Here is a 21118-nt window from a genome sequence, read left to right on the forward strand (position 1 = left end):
TACCTAAATGAAACTCAGATGAAATATTGAATAGGGATTTTGCTCCATTTCCCTGGTCTGCAAGATCACTGGACCTAAATCCGCTTGACTTCTTTCCTTCTGGGTTTCCAAGAAGATAAACAAGATCTACTTGCTATTGCTGAATTAGTTATTCAATGTTAAAAAGGTGTTTTGCCTGCATGCTTGAGGTGATGACACTACAATGCAATGCATATATTCAAACAGATGGACCTAACTTTGAACAGCTTTGTAAAACTTTACTCGTTGTTCTAAATACTGACATATTTGTCATTGTTTTTCTTTTTTGTACCCTACAAGAAAAAACTATGTTTAACTGTTTTATGTTTTGGTGTTTGTGTGCAAAGTGTGTGTTTTTATTTTCTTAATTAGATGTGTAGTTTATGAGATGAACAGATGTCAGACTTTTCAAAATTCCAATTTTGTGAACTTCAGCAATTTAATCCTTCCTCTGAGGGTAATGAAAAACAAAACAAAAAATCACCTTCATAAATGATACGCAAAAATTAATTATGTTTACAATTTGATCTAAGCTTAATCCTCACAAGCACAATAGTTTAATAATAAGAAGGCCAAAGAAATAAAAGGATTTACCTGTTAATTTTACAATATTAAAATTCACAAATTCTGGGTAAACTTTAAACGTGTATATTACAATTTGTAAGTGCAAGAACAAAGTGTCTTTTATTATTCAAGGGCAATTTAAGTGAGAAAAAGAAATGAGCTTCGAACTGATAAGTCTGACTGATCTGGCAGGATACGAGGGCAAGAGGAATTCAACATCTCATGGCATGCATGCACTGCAGCTTAGGTGGTTTTTGCAGGCCAAGTTGACTTCCACTTTGATAGATGAGAAGGTCTTCTATCAAACTGTCTCTATTTCCCCTAACCATGTGTGGTACATTATAAACAGTTATCGTTTACACCCTGTAAAATACATGTTATATTGCCTTCTTACTTTTCAAGGGGGACTTTTTGTTCCATATCATTCCTCTCACAACACTCAAAGCTGTCAGTTTGCCTCACACATTCTCTTAGCTTTGTCATTCCTTCCATTTTCCTGTATTATGCTCCAGAAACTTGGAGCTTTCCACCATTTTCTGCTGCTGTTTATGAAAGATCTATCCTTTTCACCTTGTTGTGACCACGAACTCCCACTTCTTTGCATTAAATTTTAAGCCATACTCTTTCACACCTTCTTTTCAAACACATAATTGCTGCTGTGCTTCCTCTTTGTTGTTCCAATACACCCTCAAATCATTAGCAAATTGTTATCCTGTCTCTTGTTGCTCTTACCATTTGTGTCATTATATCGTCTTTCACCACTGCAAAAAGTAACAAAGATAGTGCATTTCCTTGTTTCACACCATTTCTCTGAGTCATAGAACTCATAAAGTTGTTCTTTCATCCAACTGTGATGCAATTTACACTTCCCTGGTACAATTCTTTTATCTTTGGTACCGTCTGCTTCTCTAACTCTTTCTTTTTTAGTGTCTCTTGAACTCTACGGCTCTTTCATACTCATGTAGCTGTCTCACTACATATTTGAAATCTACTGTGGACATTCTTGGCCTGAAGCCATACCGTTCTCTCAGCTGCTTTTCCACTATTCACCACATTTGTCTCTCCAGAAACTTCTTATAATTTTTGCACAGTGCACAGTTGGACACAAGGGTAAAGCTGCTATATCTTTACCATTTCCCCTCTTGAAAGGCAACTACAATTATTCCTTTCTTCCAGCCTTCTGGAGTTCTCTTTTCCTTCCATGCAGCTCTCTTAACTCTACACAGCCACTGTGACCCCACTTCTTCTGCTGTTCTGATCATTTCCACACACAGTTCATCTAACCCTAGTGCCTTTCTTCCTTTCATTTTCTGCAGTGCCTCCTGCACTTCTACAGGCATTAGATCTTTTTTTTCATTTTCACTTCACCTCCTTCCCCCTATATAACTATCTTCCTCCACTGCTCTGTCTGTCTCCTGCAAATCCTAAAATATGCCCTCCACAGCTCTTTAAGGTTCTCATCCCCCCTATACCTCATTCCCATATTTAACAATCATTTTTACCTCCTCTGCCACTCCTCTTCCCCTATTTCTATGATTCCTTTCCATCATTGTGGTCCAGTTTTATATCCAGAAAAAGTATATTTCTTTTTTCCCAAAACAGAGAAAAACAGCGTATACTGAGCATTCTACCTTAATGGGAACACAATTACTGTGTTGTAAACAATATTCTTTTGTTATATTTTTTCCAGGTGCATATCACACAAATGCTATCACAAACAGCTTTGATTTTCAAGAAAATCATCATCGGTTTATGTGTAGAAGGGAGGGAAAGCAGGGAATACTAAAATGCTACAAAACTAAATTACAAACATACACTAACTTTTAAAAATAGTCATTAATATTATGCAGTAAAAAATTACGAGAAACACATACCACAGGATGGGTTTATGTTAAACTACTCCCACTTACACAGAAAGTAAGTTCAATATTATATGAAGGTGGATTCATAATTCTGGTAAATTCCAACAACATATCAGGAAATTTTGTTAGATGGCAGAGGTACAGGTTGGCATATAAACAATGTTAGGAAAAGCATAGAGTGCCACTCACCATGAAGATGACACATTGAGCTGCAGACAGGCATAATGAAAAGACTGCTTTTAGCTTCAGCCAAACACAAAAGCAAACACACACACACACACACACACACACACACACACACACACACACACACACACAAGCAAGCACACCTTACACACACATTATCACCATTTATGGCAGCTTGGACTTAGGTCACTGTCACATTCAGAGGGAATTTCGAGTGGGGCAGGGAAGGGGGAGGGATAGCAAGGTATGGATGGGATGGGAGAGAGAAGAGCACTCTCTAGCTAAGCTTGTAAGGACCTGCCATGCACAGTGTCAGGAAAGAGGGGGGGGGGGCTGCAGGGGGAGGGGGGAGGGTTCTGGGAAGGGGGGGGGGGGTTTACAGGAGGAGCACAAAAGGAGACGAGCAGTGAAGGGGAAAGACATGTGGGCGCATTGGCATAGGGTGGCACACAGTGAGGGTGAGGGGACATGAGTAGCAATGAGGTGATAGGACAGAAGAGGCGGAAACTGGTGGGTGGAAGGTGCAGGGACCGTAGGATACCGTAGGTAGAGGTGGGGATAGTTTTGGGAGTGGAGAACATGTTGTGGGATAACTCCCACCTTCGCAGTTCAGAAAAGCTGGTGGAAAAGAGGAGGATCCAGATAGCCAGGGTTGTGAAGAAGCTATTGAAATCAAGTAGGTTATGTTCAGTTTTAAGTTGTGCCACAGGGTGGTCTACTATGCTCTTGGCTACAGTTTGGCTTTGCCAGACAGTGTTGTTCTCTGACGCCCGCCCCCCTCTCCAACCCTGCTATTCCTCCCCTTTCCCTGCCCCACTCCAGATTCCCTTTCAATGTGACAATGACCCAAGTCCAAGCTGCCAGAGATGGTGGCCATGAGTGTGTGAGGTGTGCTTGCTTGCTTGCTTTTGTGTGTGTGTGTGTGTGTGTGTGTGTGTGTGTTTGGAGGCGGCTTTGGCCAAAAGCTAAATATGTAACAGTGTTTTCATTGTGCCTGTTTAAAACTCAGTGTGTTATATTTATGGTAGGTAGCAAGCTATCCTTTTCTTAATATTCTTGTAACTATTTTGTAGAAGCTTTTACATATATGAAATATGCAGCTGTTTGTCACCAGATATCGTAACAGATTGATACAAAAATACTATGATTCAGTTAAAATTACCTTTGTCTATTCAAAAAAACAAAAACTGTCGTCCATAAACAAATAGAGTTGATGGATCTTCATGGAGTCTCAGCATTAAAATTGAAGACTGAATGTTACAGATATATGGATTTAAATGCATTCAAACGAGCACTGCAGGTTATAGATTTTGCAGAAGTCAGATTGAGGTTTCCTTCAGAAGAAATAAATGAGTTATTTCCTGGTATTATGATATGTTACAGTCCTGTTCAAGTTTTTAATATTGGTGAAAAGACAACTCATAAGAATAGTTACATGATGTTCTAGATACTGTTCTTCATCTAAGGAAGCTAGGTGCAGGGTGTCAATGTTTGCTGACTTCACACCAAAAGTGCACGAATAAGGCCATTTTAAAATCATGCTTAGAAATGTTGATGCACTAGATGGAGGATCTGTCATGATGTAAGTGAAACACAGATCCACCTTTATATTACTAAGACAAAGCTGCAGAGATAATAATGAGCTGAACAGGTTAAAGGTGCACTGAAAAAAGCAGAAGCAGCAACAACTATATTGGTGGTGGGAAGAGAGATGATAATTACCTTCTGAGATTTCAAGGGATGATTTTAATTAGCAATTTTGAAAATTATACAAAATACCTTACTATTATTATGCAACGACATTGGACTGTTCACATAATGCAGTGAAATACAAGTGGTCAAGACTCCTGTGCAAAAGACTCCTCTTGTCCAAGAAGACACGTGTGCTTGCATGGAGGTTTTGTGATGAGAAGACTGCATTGCTGAGTTTGTTTCTAAACTGCTGACTGTGCACATTTATTTGATAATGTGCAATGGTGTACCCTTAGAGAACGAGAAGCAAAGAATAGAAATGTTAAGTTGTGATTCCCATGCAACTGCTGAGAAGATGCAAGTCTGCCAATCTGAGACATATAATCACAGCTGAATATTTTGAGCCGTGCGGTCAATTTCCAATGATGCAAGTTTCAGTTGCTCTCTGAACGTCATGGCTATGCATTCCCTCAAAAATGACAAAAAGGCTATAGAGCAGCAGCCTCTGAAACATGAATAAGTAAGCATAAAGAGACAGGGCAATAAAATGATGATGCAGTGTTGTAATGGACAATGAATGTGGCTTCTCACTATCGTATTTTGAGACTAGTCACAGTTACCAGATTCATAACTGAAGTGAAATGTTGATGCAGGGTGCCCTTTAATGACATCCTGTCACTGTGAGGGACTTCAGTTACCATATCCCCTGTTCTCATATATCATTGGGCTACTTTCCACTAATTAATCACTAACCTAATGTCTAACGCAAAAGTGCATGAAGACAAATGTAGGCATAACTCCTAATGTTTTCATGTGTGCTGTTGTCTATGGTAAAATATGTATTTAGATGAGGAAATCTACAAATACTGTTCAATGCCAGGCAACAACATCAAACCTTTCAATCAATCAAATGATATAAGTAACTTGTATGTTTCAGTCCAACAATGGGAGAATCCAGGATGGAATGATGACAATATTATGAAGAGGATAGATTACTACTCATCATATAGTGGAGATGCTGAGTCACAGATAGGCACAACAAAAAGACTGTAGAACAAGTAATTTTTTGGTCTAAAAGTCCTTCATGGGACACGGACATGGTCACCACACACGCACACAAACACAAACACAAACACACACACACACACACACACACACACACACACACACACACACACACACAAACGACCACAGTCTCTGGCTGTTTGTTTTTTGGTTTTCCATCCTACATGCTTCTTATGATATATTGATTACCTTCTTTCTGAAAATATCACTACAATTTTTTTCCTACTTTTACTCTCTGGGCAAGTTTCAGAACAAGTAAACCTTTTGAGATAACCATTTCTTTAATTTTTCAGGTCTGTTAAATTTACTATCTTTACACCTTTATTCTTCATTTGTATTGCCCAATTCTGACATGGAAATACACAAACATTCTGATGCTTACTAACCAGAGAAATGTACCTACATCTGTCAGTTGCATTTCATATATCACAAAGCTATGTATTTCCATTGTGAGACAAGTGTTGAAAATGTGCAGTAAAATATTTCTCACTATTTTTATGGTGCCTCTTACAGCTCCTACTTGCAACAGCTAATGAATATGAAGAAAAAATGAATTTTCCTGGTAGCATTTCAGCAGTGGACAGTATATACGTAAAAAGATTTTGTTATAGAAAATGCAGTTCTCAGTTTTTCATCTTAGAACTGTTTTTGTTGATACTAACTGCAAATTCGTAATGGCAGATATTAGTTTATATTGCAAAGTGTGTGAAAGTGACATAATATGAAAATCAGATATCAGCAAGTTAGTTAAAAGTAGACAGTTTTATCTCCCCCATGGAATGTTGGAAAAGATATAGTGTTTCCACGTGTAACTGTAGAAGATAAGATGTCAGACAGACAACCCATAAAATGAAAGTATATTAAAAAAGGAATGCTTATGCAAACAACTGAAAAAGCTCTTCTCAGTTACAGACTCTCATAAGCATGGAGTGTTTCTGGAAACTCCTTGCACTTCCTAAATCAAGTTTTTCAAATACTTTCACACTTAAAGCTTTCTCAGTCACCAGAGACTGCAGTTGTGTGTGTGTGTGTGTGTGTGTGTGTGTGTGTGTGTGTGCTAGCAACTTATCTTCTCATAATATTGTTAGATTCCATCCTGGATTTTCCATTGTCTGATTTTCAAAGACTTTATATATTAAGTGCTGTTAAATGGAAGAAGTGACAGACTGTTTAAAAATACTGGGTATTGCCTTCTTAACCTGGTCAGGGATGTTTAAATTAAAGAAAAACTATCATTTTTGCTGTTTTGGACTTTAAAAAACCACCAAAATAAAATTTGACTATTTAATGGTTCTGCTGTAACAGAATATTTTGCCGATTATTTTAGTAGTACAACTTGCTAGGAACCATGGCAAGTAAAACAAGTAACCAAAAAAGACTAACATGGATTGAAACAAAATATTTTTACTCTTTATGTTGTGCGCCGTAATTACATTACTCAAAAATATCTATTGCAAAAGTGCCAAAATATGAGGCAAAATGTACATAAAATGTTCTCGAACACACTCGGCTGTTATGACGGAAGTGCTGAACCAGGCAGTCAAGCTGCACTTCTATACCAACCTCCATGAAATCCTGCTGTCCTATATTTTCACTACAGCCAAAATTTCAGCCTTTATGGGTATAATAAATTAACTCCAAAAATTCAGTACACTGGAGAAGTAATTTGTAAAACAGACACAAAGGATACAAGAACCAGAAAGGTCAGTATAACAACTCTGCAAAGACACTAACAACAACTCAATGACAATAAACAAAAAAGTATCACAAAAAAGAGAGGATAGTTCTTCAAAAAATTCTGAGACCAAAAACAAATGGAAACAGCACCTACATATTAATACGCCACAAAAAAAAAATATTAAAAAATCTCCAAGCCCACAGACTCCTTTCAGGAGAACCATACTATTTTTTTGTGAAACTTACCAAACAAAAGCGCTGGCAGGTCGATAGACACACAAACAAACACAAACATACACACAAAATTCTAGCTTTCGCAACCAATGGTTGCCTCGTCAGGAAAGAGGGAAGGAGAAGGAAAGACAAAAGGATATGGGTTTTAAGGGAGAGGGTAAGGAGTCATTCCAATCCCGGGAGCGGAAAGACTTACCTTAGGGGGAAAAAAGGACAGGTATACACTCGCACACACACACATATCCATCCACACATACACAGACACAAGCAGACATTTGTAAAGGCAAAGAGTTTGGGCAGAGATGTCAGTCGGGGCAGATGTACAGAGGCAAAGATGAAGTTGAAAGACAGGTGAGGTATGAGCGGCGGCGGCAAATTGAAATTAGAAATTAGCGGAGATTGAGGCCTGGCGGATAGCGAGAAGAAAGGATATGCTGAAGGGCAAGTTCCCATCTCCGGAGTTCTGACAGGTTGGTGTTAGTGGGAAGTATCCAGATAACCCGGACGGTGTAACACTGTGCCAAGATGTGCTGGCCGTGCACCAAGGCATGTTTAGCCACAGGGTGATCCTCATTACCAACAAACACTGTCTGCCTGTGTCCATTCATGCGAATGGACAGTTTGTTGCTGGTCATTCCCACATAGAACGCTTCACAGTGTAGGCAGGTCAGTTGGTAAATCACGTGGGTGCTTTCACACGTGGCTCTGCCTTTGATCGTGTACACCTTCCGGGTTACAGGACTGGAATAGGTGGTGGTGGGAGGGCGCATGGGACAGGTTTTACACCGGGGGCGGTTACAGGGGTAGGAGCCTGAGGGTAGGGAAGGTGGTTTGGGGATTTCATAGGGATGAACTAAGAGGCTGTGAAGGTTAGGTGGACGGCGGAAAGACACTCTTGGTGGAGTGGGGAGGATTTCATGAAGGATGGATCTCATTTCAGGGCAGGATTTGAGGAAGTCGTATCCCTGCTGGAGAGCCACATTCAGAATCTGATCCAGTCCCGGAAAGTATCCCGTCACAAGTGGGGCACTTTTGGGGTTCTTCTGTGGAAGGTTCCGGGTTTGAGGAGATGAGGATGTGGCTCTGGTTATTTGCTTCTGTACCAGGTCGGGAGGGTAGTTACGGGATGCAAAAGCTGTTTTCAGGTAGTTGGTGTAATTTACACCAACAACCTGAAAACAGCTTTTGCATCCCGTAACTACCCTCCCGACCTGGTACAGAAGCAAATAACCAGAGCCACATCCTCATCTCCTCAAACCCAGAACCTTCCACAGAAGAACCCCAAAAGTGCCCCACTTGTGACGGGATACTTTCCGGGACTGGATCAGATTCTGAATGTGGCTCTCCAGCAGGGATACGACTTCCTCAAATCCTGCCCTGAAATGAGATCCATGCTTCATGAAATCCTCCCCACTCCACCAAGAGTGTCTTTCCGCCGTCCACCTAACCTTCGCAACCTCTTAGTTCATCCCTATGAAATCCCCAAACCACCTTCCCTACCCTCTGGCTCCTACCCCTGTAACCGCCCCCGGTGTAAAACCTGTCCCTTGCACCCTCCCACCACCACCTATTCCAGTCCTGTAACCCGGAAGGTGTACACGATCAAAGGCAGAGCCACGTGTGAAAGCACCCACGTGATTTACCAACTGACCTGCCTACACTGTGAAGCGTTCTATGTGGGAATGACCAGCAACAAACTGTCCATTCGCATGAATGGACACAGGCAGACAGTGTTTGTTGGTAATGAGGATCACCCTGTGGCTAAACATGCCTTGGTGCACGGCCAGCACATCTTGGCACAGTGTTACACCGTCCGGGTTATCTGGATACTTCCCACTAACACCAACCTGTCAGAACTCCGGAGATGGGAACTTGCCCTTCAGCATATCCTTTCTTCTCGCTATCCGCCAGGCCTCAATCTCCGCTAATTTCTAATTTCAATTTGCCGCCGCTCATACCTCACCTGTCTTTCAACTTCATCTTTGCCTCTGTACATCTGCCCCGACTGACATCTCTGCCCAAACTCTTTGCCTTTACAAATGTCTGCTTGTGTCTGTGTATATGTGGATGGATATGTGTGTGTGTGCGAGTGTATACCTGTCCTTTTTTCCCCCTAAGGTAAGTCTTTCCGCTCCCGGGATTGGAATGACTCCTTACCCTCTCCCTTAAAACCCATATCCTTTTGTCTTTCCTTCTCCTTCCCTCTTTCCTGACGAGGCAACCATTGGTTGCGAAAGCTAGAATTTTGTGTGTATGTTTGTGTTTGTTTGTGTGTCTATCGACCTGCCAGCGCTTTTGTTTGGTAAGTTTTATCATCTTTCTTTTTAGATATATTTTTCCCATGTGGAATGTTTCCCTCTATTATACTATTTTTTTGGGAATACAAAGAAAAGTAGAGAACAACGACTCAAGATCTTTTACAACTTTCACCTTTGTGGCCATCATTTACAGTCCCACTGCAGTTCCATCATATCATTACAGAATGTAATGTCAAGAGAAAGGAAAATATCTCATGGTGTGTGTGTGTGTGTGTGTGTGTGTGTGTGTGTGAGAGAGAGAGAGAGAGAGAGAGAGAGAGAGAGAGAGAAGGATCCGAAATGGGACCCAAGAGAAGAATCAAGAGTGAAGGAGATTGTTATCAAATAATTCCATTGTACAGAAATGGCAGTAACTGACAATATCAGATGCATGTAAAGAATGAACTGGTCGTTTGCTGGGTAGCAGTATTTATCCCAGCTGCAAGGAACACTATTAGCTGGCACATTCAAGTGGCGAGACGAGTGGTGCACTCGCTGTGTGAGTGCAGTGTAGTGTAGTGTAGTGCAGTGCAGTGGCAATACTATGCCCTCTAATGGCCATCTAGGTGCATTTCCTCTACCAGACATTCAACTTCTGCAGAACCTGACACCAGATCCCTCCCCCCAGGAACAGGCATGTAAGGGCGGGAACACCCTGGGGAGGAATGACGGTACCGTCAAAGATCCGGGCCATACGAGCGCAAGCTGCAGGAAGGCAGGGTGTCTGACAGCATCCATCGGGATATCACTGGCTATAGGAATGCCACAAAGTTCCCCTGATCCACTTGATACAGAAGGTACTGCTGGTGCAACAGTGGAGAGTCCTAGGAGGCCACCAGGGACGCCAGCCGCAGCGTTACACTGTCATCAGGAAGAAGTGGAGGAAATTGTGGGAGATGCAGTGCTTGCATTCAAGGCCAGAGGAGATTGTGGTGGCAGCACTCAAGCCCTTCTGTGTTTGGATCAAAGTAAAACACTGCCTGTGGGTCTCCTATACTATTTCTGGCATCCAAACTACAGTACTCTCATAGGAGCGGGATCATGTAGCTGGCAGGCAGGTAATGCTGGGAGGGACAGGAGTGGGGCTCTGAAGAGGGTGGTGTCTAAAGATGAAGCAGGGTCCAGCAGTTGCCAGGTGTGAGGAAGCTTGGCAAGTCTATGACTGTCAATTGGTGTGATTCGATAAGTGCTCAAAAACAGGGCAGAATGACGTAGTGGCATAGGATTAAACAGCTTTTTGTATAAGCTGCTTAAAAGTTTGAATGATATGTTCCACTTTACAATGTGAGGAAGGATGGAACTGAGGGCTGCTAATATGTTTTGTAGGTCATTGGCCTCACAGAATTATCTGAATGAGCATTTTCTGAATTGCCGTCCATTGTTCGAGAGCAACGTGCAAGGCAACCCATCAGTGTCTGAAACCTGGGCGTCAATTGTGGTGGACAGCATACAGATAACATATGTGTACTTTGAGTAAGCATCTGTGATGAGCAACCACATTGATCTCAAAAACATGCTTGAAAAATCAAGAAGGATGCAATTCCGGGGTGGGGGGTGTAAGTAAGGGGGGGGGGGGGGGGGGGGGGTGAGAGATTGTAGGTTGGCAGGCAGACTATCCTTTTGATGTCACCACTGATCCTCAGTCAGTACACATGTCGGCGAGCTAACTCTTCATGCAAGATGCCCCCTCCCCTCGCCGCCGCCCCCCCCCCCCCCCCCAATGTTCCCAGTGCAGCAACCTCAACACCTGCTGGCTCAATTCTCTGGAATGACTGCCCAATGTGTGTCAATCTCACAGTCCAAAAGAATGGCACCATCTACAACTGAGAGCCTATGAGAAATATTCTTCTGGCAGGCGAGGTAAGTTGGCCAGCCATGGGTCACTCAGCGGAAGGCTTGCTGCAAGATGGAAGAAACACAAATGACTGTAATTGGGAAACCACCGAACATATGTTGAAACTTCATATCAATGTGGAAGCAGAAGATATCTCGGTGGTCAAAATCAGAGTCCAGGCCAGCGGGTAGATGCGAACACTTCAGCATTAGAATGCTGTGTAGTAGGCTTATATGGAATGGTATAATTGTATGCACTCAGGAACAATGCCCAGCACTGGAGGCACTGGGCTGTCTGCTCCTGAAGGCTGGAACGTGGCATGAATAATGCCACCAATTGTTTGTCATCCATAATTAAGACACACACACACACACACACACACACACACGACTGCAGTCTCTGGCAACTGAATCCACACTGCGAGCAGCAGAACCAGGGTGTGATAGGAGTAAGGACAAGCCTGGGGCGGGGAGGGCGAGGGATAGTAGTGTAGGGGTGGAGGACAGTAAAGTGCAACTGGGGAACATGCAAGGATGAGGTGGAGAGAGGAGGGTACGGTAGCTATGTGCAGTTGAGAGGTTAGATGGAGGGCATAGGAGAGGTGGGAGGGGGGCAGGGGTAGTGGAAAAAGAGAGAAGTAGAGAGACTGGATGTGATGTTAGAATGAGGTCTGTGTAGTGCTGGATTGGGAACAGGGAAGGGGCTGGAAGGGTGAGGACAATGACTAGAAAAGGTTGAGGTCAGAAGGGTTACGGGAATGTAGGATATATAGCTGAGAAAGTTCCTGCCTGTGCAATTCAGAGAAGCTGGTGTTGGTGGGAAGGATCCAAATGGCACAGGCTGTGAATCAGTCATTGAAATGAAGGATGTCGTGGTGGACAGCATGCTCTGCAACAGGGTGGTCCACTTGTTTCTTGGCCACAGTTTGTCGGTGGCCATTCATGTGGACAGACAGCCTGTCAGTTGTCATGGCCACACAGAATGCAGCACAGTAGTTGCAGCTTAGCTTGCAGATCACATGACTTATTTCACAGGTAGCCCAGTCTCTGATTGAATTGGTGATGTTTGTGACCAGACTGGAGGAGGTGGTGGTGGGAGGATGTATGGGACAGATCTTGCATCTAGGTCTATTACAGGGCTATGAGCCATGAGGTAAGGGTTGGAAGCAGGGGTTGTGTAGGGATGGTCGAGTATGTTGTGTAGGTTTGGTGGATGAGGGAACACCACTGTAGGCGAGCTGGGAAGGGTAGTGGGCAGCACATTTCCCATTTCAGGGCACGACAAGAGGTAGTAATTCAGTTGCCCCAGTCCTGTGTGGTACTGAATTATGAGGGGAATGCTCCTCTGTGGCCGGATGGTGAGACTTTGGGAGATGGTGGGAGACTGGAAAGATACGGCACGAGAGACTTTTTTTGTACAAGATTGGGAAGACAATTACCATCCGTGAAGATTTCAGTGAGACCCTCGGTATGTTTCGAGAGTGACTGCTCATCACTACAGACGTAACAATCACGGGTGGCTAGGCTGTATGGAAGGGACTTCTTGGTATTGAATGGGCGGCAGCTGTCGAAGTGGAGGTATTGCTGCTGGTTAGTAGGTTTGATATGGACAGAAGTACTGATGTATCCATCTTCTGGAGGTATGTGGATAGGGGGTCCTCATCCTCGATCCAGATCGCGAAGATGTCATCAGTGAATCTGAACTAGATGAGGGATTTAGGATTATGAGTGTCTAGGAAGGATTCCTGTAGATGGCTCATGAACAGGTTGGCATGAGATGGTGCCATGTGGGTGCCAATAGCTCTGCCCCGGATTTGTTTGTAGGTAATTCCTTCAAAGGAGAGGTAATTGTGAGTGTAGGTATAGTTGGTAATGGTGAGTATGAAGGAGGTTGTTGGTTTGGAATCTGTTGGGTCTTGGGAAAGATAGTGTTCAACAGTAGTGATGCCTAGGGAATTAGGGATGTTAGTGTAAAGGGAGGTGGCATCATTAGTGATGAGCAAGGCACCGTGTGGTAAAGAGACAGGAAGTGTGGAGAGTTGTTGGAGGAAATAGTTGGTATTTTCTATATAGGTAGGTTCCAGGTAGTAGGCTGAAGGTGTTGGTCTATGAGAGCAGAGATTCTCTCAGTGGAGGCATGGTAACCAGCCACAATGGGGTGTCCTGGGTGGTTGTGTTTATGGACTTTAGGAAGCATGTAGAAGGTACGAGTGCGGGGAGTGGTAGGGGTGAGCAGAGAGATGGATTCTGGGGAGAGGTTCTGGGATGGGCCTACAGTGAACTGAAGTTCTTTCTGTGGATGTAAGGTTAGCTTGCATGTGGGGGATTTGGGGAGTGATGGTGAGGCAAGGTTCGAGGTTAAGAAATACTGGAAAGTTAACAGGGGGTGATTTGGGGGCAGTGGGGGTGGATCATGGTTGGATGGAGGAGTGAACTGAGTTAGGCAGGGTTCAACATTGGTCTTTGATTGAGTCTGGTTGGCAGGGTTGGTGGTGGAAAAGTGTTCCCACTGTAGAGGCTGGGAGAAGGCGAGAAGGTTTTTAACAAGTCCTGCATGATTGAATTTGTGAGTGGTGCAAAATATGAGTCATTTGGAAAGGACCGATATTTCTGTGGGGCTAAGGCTTCTGGAGGAAAGGGTCATGACTGTGTTTCGGGTCTGTTTAGGTCCTGGATTCCATGTGTTGGTGGGAGGAAGTTTAGGAGGGTGGGGTACAGGTCAGCGAGACAGGGTTTGTCAGCTATGAGGGGACGTGGGGGAGATTTAGAGGTTGTTGTAAGGGTGGTAGACAGTGGTACTCCAAGGCAGAAGTAGGAAGTGAGCAAGGTGGAAAGTTTTTTTGAGATGGCCACCCACAATTACATCTCCTTCTGAAGGCATTACCTACAAACAAATCTGGGGTATGGCTATGGGTACCTGCGTGGCACCATTCTATGCCAACCTACTCATGGGCTATCTAGAGGAATCCTTCCTAAACACCCAGAATCCTACACCCCTCATCTGGTTCAAATTCACTGATGACATCTTTGCAATCTGCACAGAGGATGAGAACACCCTATCCACATTCCTCCAGAACCTCAACAGCTTCTCCCCCATTGCCTCTCCCGGTCCTACTCAACCAAACAAGCCACCTTTCTAGATGCTGACCTCCTCCTCAAAGATGGATACATCAGTATCTCTATCCATATCAAACTTACTAACCACCAGCAATACGTCCAATTCGACAGCTGTCAACCGTTCCATAGCGAGAAGTACCTTCCATACAGCCTAGCCATCTGTGATTGTCACATCTGCAGTGACGAGAAGTCCCTCTCGAAGTATACCGAGGGTCTCTCTGAAGCCTTCACAGACTGTAGTTATCTTTCCAATCTCGTACAAAAACAAATTTTCAGTGCCTTATCTTTCGTCTCCCATCACCCAAAGTGCCACCATCTAGCCACAGAGGAGCATTCCCCTCATAACTCAGTACCACCCAGGGCTGGAGCAACTGAATTACATTCTCCGCCAGGGTTTCGACTACCTCTAATCATGCCCTGAAACAAAAAATGTCCTGCCCCCTATCCTTCCCACCTCTCCCACAGTGGTGTTCCGCTGTCCACCGAACCTACACAATATACTCGGCCATCCCTGCAGAACACCTGCTCCGAACCCTTACCTCATGGCTCACATCCCTGTAATAGGTCTAGATGCAAGACCTGTTCCCCACATCATTCCACCACAACACACACTACTCCAGTCACAAACATCATCTATCCCATCAAAGGTTGGGCTACCTGCGAAATCAGTCATGTGACAACTAACATGCTGTCAGTCCGCATGAATGGCCACTGACAAACTGAGGCAAACAAGCAGATCACTCTGTTGCTGAGCATGCTGCCCATCATGACATCCTTAATTTCAATGACTGCTTCACAGCCTGTGCCATATGGACCCTTCCCACCAATACCAGCTTTTCTGAATTGTGCAGGTGGGAACTTTCCCTGCAGTATATGCTACATTCCTTTAACTCTCCTGGCCTCAACGTTCGTTAGTCTTTGTCCTCACCCATCCAGCCCCTTCCCTGTTCCAATTGCAGCACTACACAGACCTCACTCCACCATCACATCCAGTCATTTTACTTCTATCTTCTCTCCTTTTCTTCTACACCCCCCCCCCCCCCCCCCACACCTTCCGCCACCTCCCCCCTGCCCTCCATCTAATCTCCAGACTGCACATAGCTACCCTACCCTCTCTCCACCTCGTCCCTGCATGCTCCCCAGCAGCACTTCACTGTCGTCCACCCCTACACTACTATCCGTCCCCCTCCCCACCCCCAGCCTCCTCCTTGCACCCACCCAGTCATCACTCCCATCATACCCTGGTGCTGCTGCTCGCAGTGTGGTCAGAGAGTGCAGTCATGTGTGCACCAGTTGCATGTGTGTGTGTGTGGGGGGGGGGGGGGGGGGGGGGAAGGGTGGGGGGGAAGGGGGGGGGGGTCTATTTTCAGCGAAGGCCTTGCTGGTTGAAATCTTATTTGTGACTGCCTTTTGTTGTTCTTATTGTGACTCAGCATCTCTGCTATATGGTAAGTAGCAACTTTCCTTTTCATAAGATTGTTACATTCCATCCTCGATTTTCCATTGTTTTATTTTTGTAATTATGAGAGAACTTCATCTCAAAAAGGTAGACATGAAATGTTTTAACAGCAATCACTTTCACCAATGCCTCCTTTTCAATCTTAAAGTTGTTTTGCTATGCAGGGGCCAATGTCTTTGATGCATATGCATACCTTGTGTGCCAAGACTGCTCCAATGCCACAGGCGAATGTGTCGGCTGCCACAACCAACTGCTGACCAGGAGAGAATGGCCTGAGGCAAGGAGCAGATTTCAGCATGGTCTTCAATTGTGAAAAGCCTGGTCACTGGCAGGGGCCCAGTTGTAAGGCAAATACTTTGTATGCAGCTGATTGAGGGATCATGCAGTGTGGCCCCTGGAGGATAGCAATTTAGAATAACGGTTGATTTTACTCAAAAACACCTGTAATTCAGGTAAGTTCATTGGGTGGGGAAAGGAATCTATCGTAGCAACATTCTGATCAGTGGGCATGATTCCCTCTTTAGTGAGCCCCAAATACTCCACTTCTGGTTGAAAAATCCTGCATTCTACAAACATCTGTGCAAGCCAGCTTCCCACTGGCTCATAAAAAGGATGCTGAGGTTTTACAAATGCTCCTAGCAGGAGGGTCCTGTAACAATCGGATGCAAGCAGAAATATGCTGCATCTTTGGAAAACTGCAGGGACAGAGGTGAGGCAAAATGGGATCCGCTTGTACTTATATAATCCAAAAGGCATATTATTAATGATAATGATGATGACAATCTGGAATTCCTCATTATGGGTAGCTGCATGTCAGCACTGGTGACATCGATCTTTGAGTAGTAGTTCTTCAAACAAGTTTGTGACAAGGTCTTCCGGAGAGGGAACAGCATAAGTTCCCACCTGCAATTGGGTATTGATAGTAGTCCCGAAATCGCCACACAATCAGACAGAACCATTGGGCTTCCTGATGATGACTGGTGGAGTGGCATATCTGCTAGATTTCACCAATTCTATAACATCAGCAGCCTGGAGACGATCTGGCGTCTGCTTCCCAGCAGCACATACGGTAACAAAAATTGGTCTGGCACAGTAAAAACAAAGGGTGGTGTCTGGCCAAAGGGTGATGTGCACCTTAAAGTCTGAGGCACACCCAAATCCAGCTGACATATAGATGAAGATTCTGTGTAGAGATCATCCACTTCCTGGAAAGAGATTACGGTTGATTAGACCTTGACTTCATCAGAAATACAAACCCCAAACAATGTAAGGCATCAAGGACAAAAATGATTGTAGCAGATATGTGGTTGACAACAAACGATGTAATGAGCCACATAACGCATTTGTGTGCTGCAGAGATCAAGAACTGTTCACGTAGATAAATACAAGTGTCCTCTTAGGCCCCCAAATGTCATGAGGGTGGAACTATTAATGTGAGCCCAGTTGTGAATTCAATGCCTGATTTATCACAGAAATGGTGGCACCAGTAGCCACCTGGAAACAGACATCCTGGTGATAAAAGTGGAACATGAGAAATAATTTCTGGCATGAAAGGATCACCCAGAGGGACTACCAACTGCAGTGCATGTACAGTGTACTGGTGCACTCGTGGCGCGGGATGGAGGCGAGTTGCAGAGCTTCAACACACTGATAGGAGATGCCCCTCTTTGCTTCAGTGCGTTCAGGATCCCCAGTGATCTGGACAGTTTGTTTGGGAGTGAGTGGTAAAATACTGCAGGCATGAAGGGGCAGCTCACATGACTATTGGCAAGGGGCGACAGCAGACTTGCACACCATAGAGACTTCACAAATGCTGAATCACAACAGTGCTATAACATGGGGGTCGTCCGACACACGTAGTGTGAGGGTGGAATGTATGGTGGTGCATTAACTGCTGCATCTTGTGGCCTCACCATGAGTTGTTCATTAGCAGCCTGCGCAATTTTCAACAAGTGTGCAATGTGCAAGATGTCTTCGAATAATGGGTAATTCAGTTTCAATGTAACTGTGAGGACCCCCAAGTCAGGTGCCACTAGACCACTTCACAAATCAAGAAGTCGGTGTACAAAGCCTTCCAGCCTTTACTGGCACAAGTGGTATCGCATTTGCAGCTGAGACCTTGTTAGTCAGTGACCCAGGAGTAGTACGATTTAACAGGCTGTTTACAGTACTGGTGAAACTCAAGCCTGGAAGCAACCTCATATTATCTGTAGCAACAATAATTAGTCAACAGAATATGTATATCCTGAAAGAAGAAAGCGATGGAGTCAGACTGAGGTGCCAATTTTTGGACAGAAGAAAAGTCTGAGGTGCTATCCATGACAGAAATAACAATCACTGCAATGAATCACCCATGACTTGAAACATTGTGAAATGTTGTTTAAGCCACACCCCGTAGCATCACTGAAAGGTGGAAATGAAGTATGGGGGCATTGACAGCAGGGGGTTCTCAGGCCTGGAGCAAAATGGTGTCATGAGGTTGGAGTTAGTCCACCTCAAGCTGAAGTGACTTTTGTAACAAATCTATCTGCAGTTGCTGCTGTTCCATTAGCTGTTGTTGTTGCTCCAGTAGGCAAACCATTTTAGTGTCCACACTAACAAACACTTTCCTTTTTGAAACTTCCTGGCAGATTAAACCTGTGTGCCAGACCGAGACTCGAACTCGGGACCTTTGCCTTTCGTGGCTAGTGCTCTACCAACTGAGTTACCTAAGCACGACTCACGCTCCGTCCTCATAGCTCCACTTCTGCAGTACCTAGTCTCCTACCTTCCAAACTTTACAGAAGCTCTTCTGTGAACCTTGCAGAAGTAGCACTCCTGAAAGAAAGGATATTGCGGAGACATGGCTTAGCCACAGCCTGGCACAAGTGGAGCTGTGAGGACGGGGCATGAGTTGTGCTTGGGTAGCTCAGTTAGTACAGCACTTGCCCGCGAAAGGCAAAGGTCCCGAGTTCGAGTCTTGGTCTGGCACAGTTTTAATCTGCCAGGAAGTTTCATATCAGTGCACACTCCGCTGCAGAGTGAAAATCTCATTCTGGAAACATCCCCCAGGCTGTGGCTAAGCCACGTCTCCGCAATATCCTTTCTTTCAGGAGTGCTACTTGTGCAAGGTTCGCAGAAGAGTTTCTGTAAAGTTTGGAAGGGAGGAGACTAGGTACTGGCAGAAGTGGAGCTATGAGGACGGAGCGTGAGTCGTGCATGGGTAGCTCAGTTGGTAGAGCACTTGCTGCGAAAGGCAAAGGTCCCGAGTTCGAGTCTCAGTCTGGCACACAGTTTTAATCTGCCAGGAAGTTTCATATCAGCGCACACTCTGCTGCAGAGTGAAAATCTCATTCTGGAAACATCCCCCAGGCTGTGGCCAAGCCATGTCTCCGCAATATCCTTTCTTTCAGGAGTGCTACTTGTGCAAGGTTCGCAGAAGAGCTTCTGTAAAGTTTGGAGGGTAGGAGACTATGTACTGGCAGAAGTGGAGCTATGAGGACAGAGCGTGAGTCATGCTTGGGTAGCTCAGTTGGTAGAGCACTTGCTGTGAAAGGCAAAGGTCCCGAGTTCGAGTCTCGGTCTGGCACACAGTTTTAATCTGCCAGGAAGTTTCATATCAGCGCACACTCCGCTGCAGAGTGAAAATCTCATTCTGGAAACTTTCCTTTTTCCTTGTCACCAATGCTGTATCTGCATTTAGAAAGATATCAGTGTACACATTGGAACCCAGGAGAGAAACAGGTGAAGCCGCAAAGTGAAAGGGCCACATGCAGAAGAGAACACAATACCAAGCAGTAGTCAAGCTAAACACAACTGACTGCGACAACAGACAAGATACAGACTAACACAAGCTCAAACAACCTATGCAACAATGTGGCACAAAGAGAGACTTTTGCCCCAACAATGTCAACAGACCAAGAACAAAGAGAGACCCAATCCAAAGGTGACTGGAAAGGAGAACCAAGTCCCAAGCAAGGTTGTTATTGAACAGTCAACAGCACAGCGATGATAGTACCTGGCAATATCAGAAGCGAGTACAGAACAGACTGACTGTGTGGCTGTACTTATATCAGCTGCAAGGAACGCCATTTATTGACATATTAAAGTAGTGAGACAGATGGCATGCTCTCAATCTGATCAAAGTGCTGCAGTGATACTATACTCTCTAATAGCCATCTATGTCCACTTCCTGTGGTGGGCATTTAACTTTCACAGAGCCAAATACCAGAATTAGCAGTTAAATAGTAATGCAGTTATTATACTCACTCGAAATGGATGGAACTGGTTCCCTGTTGCTAAATAAAAGTCAGATGCATAGAAGTCAGCCAGCTCTCGGGCTATGGTGTGGAGACACGGCTTCTCTTCTGTCCAAACAACAGCAGTGGCAAGTTGGACAAAAAAATTTGGTATGTACCCAATGTTAGGCTTTAGTTCTCCTGAAAAAATTAAGTTTTTCATAGCTCTAATACAGCTGATTTTTAATAGGGTTTGTGGCATTTATAATGTGAATCTTCTCACACATGAGTCACTCAGCCTACAAGAAAATTTTTGATGGAGATAGGAAAGGTAGAGGCACGAAGAGGCAGTTCTTAAACTGTGCTTAATAACGAAAGCAAATCTTCAGAAAAATCGTAACACCATATGATCTGATGACCTGAAACAAGTGTTTGACGATGTCAAATGGTGCAAAATGTTCAAAATTTTCATAAAATCAGATGTAACATACAGGTAAAGATGGATAATACACAATATGTACAAGAACAAAGTGGGAGCAATAAGAATGGAACACCACAAATTATGTTTTTGGATTAAAAAGGATGTAAATCAAAGATGCAGTATTCCTCCCATACTGTTCAACCTGTACATCTAAGTAGCAATGCTGAAAATAAAAGGAAGGTTCAGGAGTAGAATTAAAATTGAAGTCAAAATGATGTCAGTAATATGATACACTAATGACACCGCTATCCTCGGTGAAAGTGAGAAAGAATTACAGGAGGTGTTGAATGGAATGGAAAGGAAAGGAAAGTATAGTGAACCCAGAATATGGAAAGATTAAATAAACAAGGATCAGCACATTTCATTATGGGATTGTTTGGTCAGCAGAAAAGCATTACGGAGGTGTTCAACAAACT

The 21118-nt window shown here is 44.1% G+C and overlaps 1 protein-coding gene across 2 annotated transcripts in view; it reads right to left on the reverse strand.

The window, feature by feature from the left end:
- LOC124619526 (DNA mismatch repair protein Mlh1) overlaps window positions 1-21118 on the reverse strand; it is a 61438-nt gene that overhangs the window by 2801 nt on the left and 37519 nt on the right. The window contains exon 10 of one of the 2 annotated variants that reach the window (XM_047145973.1): window positions 20253-20422. The exons of the other annotated variant lie outside the window; for it this stretch is intronic. Coding sequence (XP_047001929.1) covers window positions 20253-20422 — 170 coding nt within the window. The remainder of the gene's footprint in view (window positions 1-20252; window positions 20423-21118) is intronic. 2 annotated transcript variants of the gene reach the window in all.

Source organism: Schistocerca americana, chromosome 6 (genome assembly GCF_021461395.2).
Source record: "Schistocerca americana isolate TAMUIC-IGC-003095 chromosome 6, iqSchAmer2.1, whole genome shotgun sequence".
Lineage (NCBI taxonomy): Eukaryota > Metazoa > Arthropoda > Insecta > Orthoptera > Acrididae > Schistocerca > Schistocerca americana.